Source organism: Bactrocera tryoni, chromosome 3, assembly GCF_016617805.1.
Source record: "Bactrocera tryoni isolate S06 chromosome 3, CSIRO_BtryS06_freeze2, whole genome shotgun sequence".
Lineage (NCBI taxonomy): Eukaryota > Metazoa > Arthropoda > Insecta > Diptera > Tephritidae > Bactrocera > Bactrocera tryoni.
In genome coordinates this window covers 2,153,968-2,163,733 of record NC_052501.1, presented here as the reverse complement: position 1 = coordinate 2,163,733, position 9,766 = coordinate 2,153,968, and the positions used below count along the sequence as shown (strand labels likewise).

General features: G+C 35.2%; 1 protein-coding gene across 1 annotated transcript; it reads left to right on the top strand.

The window, feature by feature from the left end:
- Positions 1 to 1,495: 1,495 nt before the first annotated feature.
- Positions 1,496 to 9,085, top strand: LOC120770535 (focadhesin). The gene is made up of 8 exons (XM_040098089.1): positions 1,496 to 2,029; positions 5,108 to 5,326; positions 5,410 to 6,439; positions 6,513 to 6,724; positions 6,790 to 7,859; positions 7,929 to 8,059; positions 8,125 to 8,652; positions 8,709 to 9,085. Exons 1-8 carry the CDS (start codon positions 1,758 to 1,760, stop codon positions 8,856 to 8,858), a joined length of 3,612 nt encoding a protein of 1,203 aa, XP_039954023.1. The 5' UTR covers positions 1,496 to 1,757; the 3' UTR covers positions 8,859 to 9,085.
- The last annotated feature ends 681 nt before the right edge of the window (positions 9,086 to 9,766 follow it).

Sequence of the window (9,766 nt, the reverse complement as noted above, 5' to 3'; positions counted from 1 at the left end):
GTCACTTAATGCAAATACTTTTCATTACCAAAATAATAGAGCGCCGCATGTGTGTACCCATGTGTACATCATTTGCATTCATTTGCCAACAACAACAAAATGTATAGAGGGCGTTTAAGAAGATGAATGGAGCCGCAAAACAAATGACATGCTTTGTAAATATTCATCCGAAGCCCAGCGAAAAAGTCGGAAAAGTATTAGTAACATACTCAGTCTTAAAGAGCGTTGAAAAATGACACGAAAGGCACCAATTAAACTATTCCCAAAGAGGCTCTCAAAATCTTCTAAACAGGAATTTGTGTACATACTTGAACATAAAATCCACTACTTCAGTGATTTTAATTCTAATTTAAAAAGTCATTAATAATTTGATATATGTACATAAGTGGTTCAATAGTTCTATGCATCCACCATTTTTTTGGCTTTTTGTTTGTTTGTTTTGTTTTCCTACTGTTTGCCATTCAGTGAAATGTAAGAACTGAGAATAATTTTTGAACACGTAATTTAATAGAAGACATAAAGTGATTTCTCCTGAAAACTTAAAAAAGCATCCGTTGGTACATACACTTATACATATACATATACACACATGTAAAACCAAACATGTATTTCAGTTAGCATGACAGTTAGCCAATGCGATTTGAACTTGTCCCCGGTTTTTGCACTTTAAATCGCCTAACGTCAGCTAATTTAATTGGCAACTTTCTAACCCTCTTTACTGAGTTATCATTCGATAAATAGCATTTAATTATATTGACCAAAAGTTTCCCTGCTGATTTGGCACGTGTGGTTAAGTTCAACTTCTTTGATTCGGCCAATTGAAACTGCCAAAAAAAATCGATGAAAGGGGATGTCTGCCTTCGTGCTCAAATTTTGGGTCTATTTTTGACGATGGACAATTTTTCTTTTACTAATTTATTAATTCTTAAAATTTAATACAGAAAAACAATCATTTTAGATCATTTGACGATCGCAGATAAGCTTTTTTTTTAAAACAAAAAAGCACGAACATGAGTGCTCCCTAACATTTCATGACTATTTTTCAAGATAACAAATATCCATACAAAAGAATTACCGATGATAAAAGTTTTACCTGACAATGAAACTGCTACGTTTAAATATGCGAGTTAGACAACTGAAAATTTTAAATTTTTGAATATGAAATACTTAAATTTATTATTATAATTTGGTCTTGTTGTATATGTATATACTATGTATGTATTTTTGAGGAAAAACTTAACCTTAATGCAGAGAACGTATATTTATTTCATTATTTACGTTCTTTATTATTTATTGTTTTACGTTCTCTGTTTATATTTTATCAAATTGTACAAATTGAGAAGAAGTTGGAAAAACTAGTACCCATTAGATGTCGCTGTGTGTAGTTCTCCAGGTAGCCAAGTCTCCACAATGTCTGTATTTAAATGAAAAAACAGCAACACTTACAATTGTCAAAATCAGCTGATTTTTGTTTTGTATCGCAAAAGCCGCTAATTGTTGGCAAACACAATCGTAAAAAAGGACATGCGCCTTGTACCATTAAATGCGAAAAACCCGATTGAAGACTTCTAAAAGCGAGTATAGCTTTGGGCTGCAAGTAGATTGGTTGCAAATTTGGTGCGGATAAGATTTGAGTTTTTTGGCCAACATATAGAACTAATCGTTAGAGCAGGAATGTGAATTTTGTTGTAAAATACTTTTCGACACAACTAAAAGATTTATGTATAAAAAGGATAAAGCAGAATATCTAACAAGTAATGGATGAATTCAAAAACATAACAAACGCATCGTCGGTAGTGAAAATCTCCGCGTGCTTAGAAAAAATTTTCAAAAAAATCAACGAAAGTCGTGAAAAGAAAGTATCGGAGCAAAATATTAAAGAAATTGAGTTTTTAAAAACACAATGCAAATCGGATATTATACAGCTCAGTCTATTAAGCTCACAGACATTTGTGAGGCTAGTGGAGGGTGGCGTTTTGGACGCCTCCAATGTGCTAACCATGCTAATTTCCATGCTGCCGAACTCCAGGTAAATATACATATATTACACAAACAAAAAGCGTACTCTCATATAAACACACAACGTCCTTAGTTGAAGTGGCACCTGGTATTCTCTTTTATATCGTCCTTGCACCGGAAATGGGTGCGAATCAAAAGCAAATGACTTCAAGGCTCTGCGCATATTTTACACCAGTTTATTCGCTTTCATAGCATAGTGGCTGAAAGTTTTTGTAACTTCTAGCAACACAATCTTGCTGCTCCTTTTTCTTCCGTGCAATTGTTCTTCCGCAAAACTACGCCACAACGTTATTTCCGCTGAAGCTATGGGCTAACAAAAATCGTTGCATAGCCGGCTTTGAAATGGCTGCACTTTGTGCGATTACTTTGCTCATTATAGCATTGATCCGTTGCATGTCTTTTTGCATAGTTAAGAAATTTAAAGTAAGCGGCACTATACTTTGGGTATGGGTATGTATGTGTGTATAATTAGCCAAGTCCATTAATATGTACATTTATATGTGTGTATATGAACTCCTGTTACGTAAACCGACTTTTGGAGAATACGTTTTTTTAATTAGTAAATATAAATGTTAAAAATGCAGCTTTGGGAATAATATACAAATTCATTACACAAAATCTACTAAAACCGCAGTATTTTTATTTTATTTTTAATAAATTCTATATTTGTCTAGAATTTCTTCAGAAAGAAATATTTAACGGAATGTAATGACTAAATACATTACTAATAATACTTTCTTCAATGCTATGCTGTTCAGAGAAGGACTTCAGGAATTATTCTTTCATAGTCTTACGGCACTTATTTATGCCCTAAACAGGGTATATTAAGTTTGTCACGAAGTTGGTAACACCCAGAACGAAACGTTGGAATCTCTATAACATATATATATATATATAATCAGCCATCTAAATCTTTCAGGTTTTAAGATATTCTTCTTTTCTCCCAACGCTGCCATGCAAACTAATCGATCAAAATCAAGCTCTTGTTGGGAAAACTTTTTTATTTGAGAACCAAAGTTAAAGTTTTTCTTGTTTTTGCAACCTTCACCAACTAATGTAGTAATTGTTTCAATTTTCCGCTCAATGGCAGTAGAATCGTCATATTAAGCTTCCGCTGTGTTTTCTGAACACTTCGAATTATGTTACATAAATAATTACACTAATGAAGATTAGTACAATAGGTGTTAACTATCAAACAAATTATGTTACATAAATAATTACACTAATGAAGATTAGTACAATAGGTGTTAACTATCAAACATTACGAAGCGAAATTTCTTATTAAAATGCACACATTCCTATGGATGTACAAACATACCTAGCACTATATCGACATTAATTGTAGAAAGCAGACAGGCCGTGTGCCGTGTCGGCTGCACCGTCAAATTTGGACGTAACTTTCAAGTGTGTTATTAAGTATTCTGACACGTGGCATTGACTTGCCTGCTGACATGGTGACCCCATTGCGATATCCACTGCTGGTGATGTGGTCGATGACTCCAAAATACTGTGATGAATTGCCAACTAAGTACATATACACTTGTGAAAATCAAACTAATAGGCACACTGTGGGCGGTCTTTTGGAGGAATAGTGCTGTGAAATAAATAAATGGCGCAACTTAATCTGATAGCCGCACGCACGTTTTTATGAAAATTGAAATAACTGCGTATATATATATATATATATATATATATATTTATGTTTGTATATAAATACCAGTATTTACTCTTTCTTTGAATGTTAATACTATCAAAGAATGTACAAACGTACAACGTACTTTTACCGCAAGAATGCATTGCTACCGTTAGCTTGTAAAAATTGTGATTCCGTCACCAATTATTCATTCCGATTTAAAACGATTACTTTTATTTACCACAGCATATTTTAATTTTCATATTATAACTAATTTAGATGTGTGTGTTATTTCTTATGTTCGTGTGTGTGAGTATTCAGCCTTACTGTAGGATATGCATTCAAAACACAGTTATGTGGCACTAACCAACTTCCGTGAATAAGAAATGGCACTGAACTTGAATTTTAATGACCGTTGAGTCAAGTTGTTAGAGAAAAGCAAGGAAACAATTGAAAATTTATTCAGCGGAAAAACCTTCACCACTTCCTGGCGTATTAAAAAGTTATTATAAAATAATTGTATGTAATAAGAATATCACCAAGCCGTTGTGAGCAGAAACATAAAATTTATACAATGGCTTTAGGACTACGCCCATATCCGAAACCCGTTTTTATACATTACTGATACTTCTCAACCATTAAGGGGGTATTCTGGTTTAGAAATTCGAGAAAATTGATTCCTTCAAGAAAATGTCCCTAAGGGGATTTTTCGAAATTCAAATTATTTTCCGAGTTACAGCTCATTTTGTGACTCCGACTCCGACTGCGCGCGACTAGTTCTCAAACTTTAAACTCGTTTTTCTCATAACTACTTTTCTAGAAACGGTGTGCATGATATCTCAAGTTCTACTCAACCGATTCACATGAAATTTTACACAGAGCTTTTCTTATACATTATGGTATCGCACTACGAAAGGCTTTCGAAAGAATTTTTTTTTTTATTTTTAAAAAATTCCGAACCACAAAAAAACGGAAAATTCGAAACTTTTTTTCAAACCTCCACCATTTTGCAAAAAAAAAAATTTTTCCAAAACGTTTCGTAGTGCGATAACTACACTTTTACTCTTCACGGACTTCGCATAAGTTTTCATTTTAGGTCACGGAAAGTATTTATATCCTGCACACCAGGACAAGCCATTGTTTCATCAGTCTCTTCTTCCCCGACCTGCAGTTTTTTTAAATTAAATTTAAATTTAAATAAATTAAATTTTTGCTGCATTTTTTAAATAATTATGATATATTCAATAAAAAAGTTTTTTTCCAAAAAAAATTTAAAAAATACAAAACTTTTTATTAAAAATTTTTTTTTTTTTTAATATTTTGAGAAAAAAACTTTTTAGTGAAAAAAGAAAAGTTTTTAACGGCTCTTATTAATTGAAGCCATAACTATAATAATATATATATTAAAAAAAAACGTTATATTAAAAAAAAAATTGTAAAATATAATTTTTTCAGTCCCACGCAGTACACGACTATTACGGAAGGAATTGTCAGTATTTTATTGCTTGGTTTGAAGAGAAAAGTCGCTCTCTTGAAGGAGAACGAAAACTTCCAATGTCAATTTGGCTTGAAAACGCAACAACATCCACTTATAACCTTGTTGCAAAGCTCCGCTGTGAATATGAACGATGTGGCCAATAAGATTGTAGGCATTTGTAATCATCACGATCAACAGTAAGCACACATATACATACATACATATATAACAACATTCTTCTAATGAAATTTTGTATAACATTGTATGTTTTTAAATGAAGGGTTAAAGTGCACAGTATTGAGTATTTGCGCCCGGTCTTCCTTTACATACTCTGCAACCCTCAAACACTGCCCGATTCAAAGACCATCTGGACTGGTCTATTATCTCTAAGTAAAACGAACCACGACGCTAAACAACTCATGCAAGAAATTTTTTCTTGGAGTAAATTCAACTCGTCGACAACGTGCCTATTCTCCAGCATATTGCTAATAGAAGCTATTGAACACTGCCTAAACGTTAATGATTTTGCTACCGTTATTGATTTGAGTATTTTGCAAGCGTTAATTGTGAACAACCTCACCAAATATGGCATTGATCCGCGTCCCAGCCTTCACTGTCTCCTGCGTGTGTTGCATAGTACACGCGAGCACACTGTGCACCATTATAATGTTCTGCTCATTTTGCTAGCAGAAAGTCTACACTTGCTCTCGCCGAATTATCTGCATGATTTGCTACGCATAATCGCGTTCATTGTTGTGCAGGAATGCTGTGGGAATCAATACATTCTGAACATGTGTCTCGATGGTATCATCCAGTGGATGTCTCAGACTGCATTCATACCCGCAGAAGGTCTGGCACTAGCCCATCAAGTGGTGCGCAAAGTACTTGAGCGAGGAAAAGAAACGGAGTTAGTAGAAAAAACGAAGGTACACACGAGTGACTTGAAACCGGCACTAGTACGCTACTACCATCCAGATATTGCAGTTGCCTTCGATTTGGCTAAACTTGTCGAATCATTTGATGAGTCTGAATTCAAAGATGTTTTCACATTTGTCGATGCTCTGAATGTAAAAGCGAACTCAATGTTCTGCCAGCGTTTGAATTTGTTCCTGCGCGCACTCTTTTTATCGCAAGAACCGTCCATAGATTGCTGGTTTAAGATTTATGAAGCTATATTAGAGATAATCAAAGTAAATAGCGGCATTGCTTATGACTTCTTAATGACATATATATTCAAATTGGCTGGTGAGCAACAACCAGAAATTCAAATGGAATTACTTCGAGGCTTACCAAGTTTTGCCGTGTCTAAGGTAAATTAAATAATGAAATCTTTATAGATAACATTCCTATATTCAATATTCCTATTGATTCCTTCCCTTGCAGGATAATATACCGATGATTTTAAATACAGTACGAAATCTTACGACGGAAAATGGCACATTTTGTATGGATCTCTATCTGCGATTATGGCGCATCGAGCCACGCACATATCCCTTTTTAATTAAGTTGCTCTCAACACCGCAGAAAGACAGCAGTAAGCGTTGGGAATTCGAGATAGCCAAGACACACACCATCCGTGAAATTTGCTATGACAAGTAAGCAACAAACATATTGAATCCTAATTGCATACATAAATAAAATCAATTTATGCGTTCCTCAGACCTACACAACACGGTTCCGATTTGGTTTCACACCTCTCCGACACACTGAACTCGTGCACTGACGACGCTGGTGATCTGGCCACCTCGTATGCCCTGGACGCTATTGTTGCGCTCTGTGATAGTCATACTGTGAATATAATTTCTACTTGGCGTGTACTCAGTAGTAAATTTAGGCACGAACGTCGAACAAGAGCCCTAAAATCGCTTTATCGTTTCTTCGCTCACATACCGTTGCTGCATACCCCTACCCTGGAGTATGAGCAATTAGTTGACGAAGCGTTGGAGCAACTGTGGTTGACTGTGAGTCGCTCCGATTCCGAACCGGAATTGGTAAGAGAAGCTCTGAGTGCTTTAAAGAATTTTGAAATCGGTTCGCTACTTTCTATGCGTCACATACCCATGCAATATCGCCAGGATACACCAGGAGTTCGCGAGTTCGTTGGAGGACGGGAGGTCGTTGACCTGCAACAGGAAATGGTGCCAGGCGAGGTTTGGGTACATCTTCTGCAAAAAATACGTCCCGAATGCGGTGCCGCAGCGGCCGATTTAATCGCCCATCATATATACGCTGAAATAAATGGCTATCGCAGTGGCGTTTACCGCTTGCCTGAGGGTAAGCCTGAACCGCGCAAGTTGCAAGGGCTCTTCCCACAAAGTCCCTTGCGTGCCGTAGTGAACTATTTAGTAGGTCAAACACGATTCGGCGATCACGTAACAGAGCCTCACGTGGTGACAAATGCACTAAGGGCAATATCGAAGAAGTTTACCAAACCCATACCACCGCTCGATTGGTGTTTCCTTCACAGTTTTTTCCACCTCTCATTCGAGGCAAGAAAATATTGCTTACTGATCGCCAAGAATCAATTACTACACTCTGGCACTGCCCGACGATTGCTGGAAAATTTCCTGGTGGATTTCGAACCGAATTGTTTTGAAGAAGACTTGTTGCTATTGTTTTCTTTGCTCCCAGAGATTTCGAATGGAGTTAGCTTGCAAATTTTAAAGAACTTTGCCGAAAAAATAGCGATATACAGTTTCAAGGAATCACAACTGAGTGGTTTTACAGAAGGTATGATCAGAAAATAAGCTAAGCTATTATTTCAAACTAAAGCTGAAAGAAATTACATATATTTTGCAGGCTGCCTTTTTGAAAAGTTCATAGACAGTGTGAAATACATATTCTTAGGCAAATGTGACATCCCAGAAGTGCTCGATATATTCACGCTTATTATTGAACGTTATATGGACTCTATGGATCTGGATTCGAGGGTAACTAGTCTCTTTTTTCTTCTCTGATTGTGTTAATAAGGTTGTTCTTCTACTCTTATTTGTAGTTATTTGAGCGATATACAGAGGTAGTATCCGTTTTACATCCCAATTCCATTGACGGTCTCACATCGCCTGCCAATTGGTGGGAAACGCCAATTGGTAAACTAAAAAAGGCCACCATTATAAGGTGCTACTTAGTGTTATATAACACTCAGTTGTCCAATCCATTAAAGTGGCTTGCACCTATCATAGATGCTTATGCCACTCGTCGCGAGGAGCAGTCATTCTTTTTCCGTCACCTAGTTTCAACTTTATATGCCTTTAAAAGCGATGAACAGTCTTGCAACTGGATTATGGAAATGTTTTTGCAAATACAAGCGCTCTTGGCTGAATCGTCCAACAAAGAAAAATTAGATAAAGTTTTGTATCTTTTAGATATTTTCATTTTAGCTGTAGTTGTACTTTCCGGCTGCGCCGTTCTTCTTGGTAATTTGGATTCTGTAGCCACACAACGCAAAGATCGCTTCGCACTTTTCCCAGAGAGCATGCAATTTCTGTGTGAGCATATATTTTGGAAGGATCAAGAAGCAAAAGTAATTTATAGCATTTTTTAAAAAATCGTTAATATTTCTTAAATATTCCTTTTCAGATCTATGAGTTTCTATATAATCTGTACAAGAATAGTGCTATTCCAGAAGCATATGCTGCAATTTTTAAGAATGCTATTATCTGTTCCCGCAATAAATCATATTTCGACAACAAAGGCATTTGGACAAAATATGTTGGAATGCGAAAATGACTTTTTGAATTTTGCACATACAAAAAAATGTATGTAACTGGTGGTTAACATCTGTGCCTTACCGTTTTTGCCTTTTGCATATTCCACTATAACAGTATCGATATTGGTATACCATAAACATACATAATACATATTATCATATGTACCATTGTTGTTTTTTTATATATGTATATGTATGTTTTAATGCAAATTTTCTCGAAAAGTTTTGACAGTTTTATGAAATTTTATGTATGTTACGCTCACGGTAAAATAAAAGTAGAAAAGAAATATTTTTGCCTATTCTGTTATTTATGTTCTATTCTGTTTCTATTCTAAGCTGTTTAAAACAAGAATTGGCGTGTAATAAATTTTTCAATATTATTTAATATTAATGCTTATTTGAAGAGATAATACTCTAAAATAAGTCAGTGTAAGTTAAATGAAGGGTTCGACTAAATCTAAGTGTTACAAACTCAGTGATATCGGTATTAAATGTTCTTGGTCAGGAGAAATTGGAGCTTTAGGCGGTTACTGACATTGAACCAGAGTGTCGTTGGGAATCACTTGTTTTAATTTCTTCAACAAATTTTCCACCTGCTGAGGCAAGTACAGTCAAATTGTAAGCAATACTGATTGCGACATTCAGCCAATATTTTCAATCTTTTGAGGTTTGCAATGCTACCTAACGCTACAAACAGAGAATGTAGAATACCTTCCTATATTAACCTTCTCTATATTCTACATTCTCTGCTACAAACATGAACTTAAAGGAAATTTTCAAGGTTCAGAAACTCGTTAAAATCCCACATTGGGAATTATTTTATTTGAATTTTAACAGAAATTTTTAAAATAGTGATGTCTAGCAAACAAAATTTCAACCCTCATAAAAGTAGTGTTGCTATATTATTGAAATGTTGAATTCAGAGAAC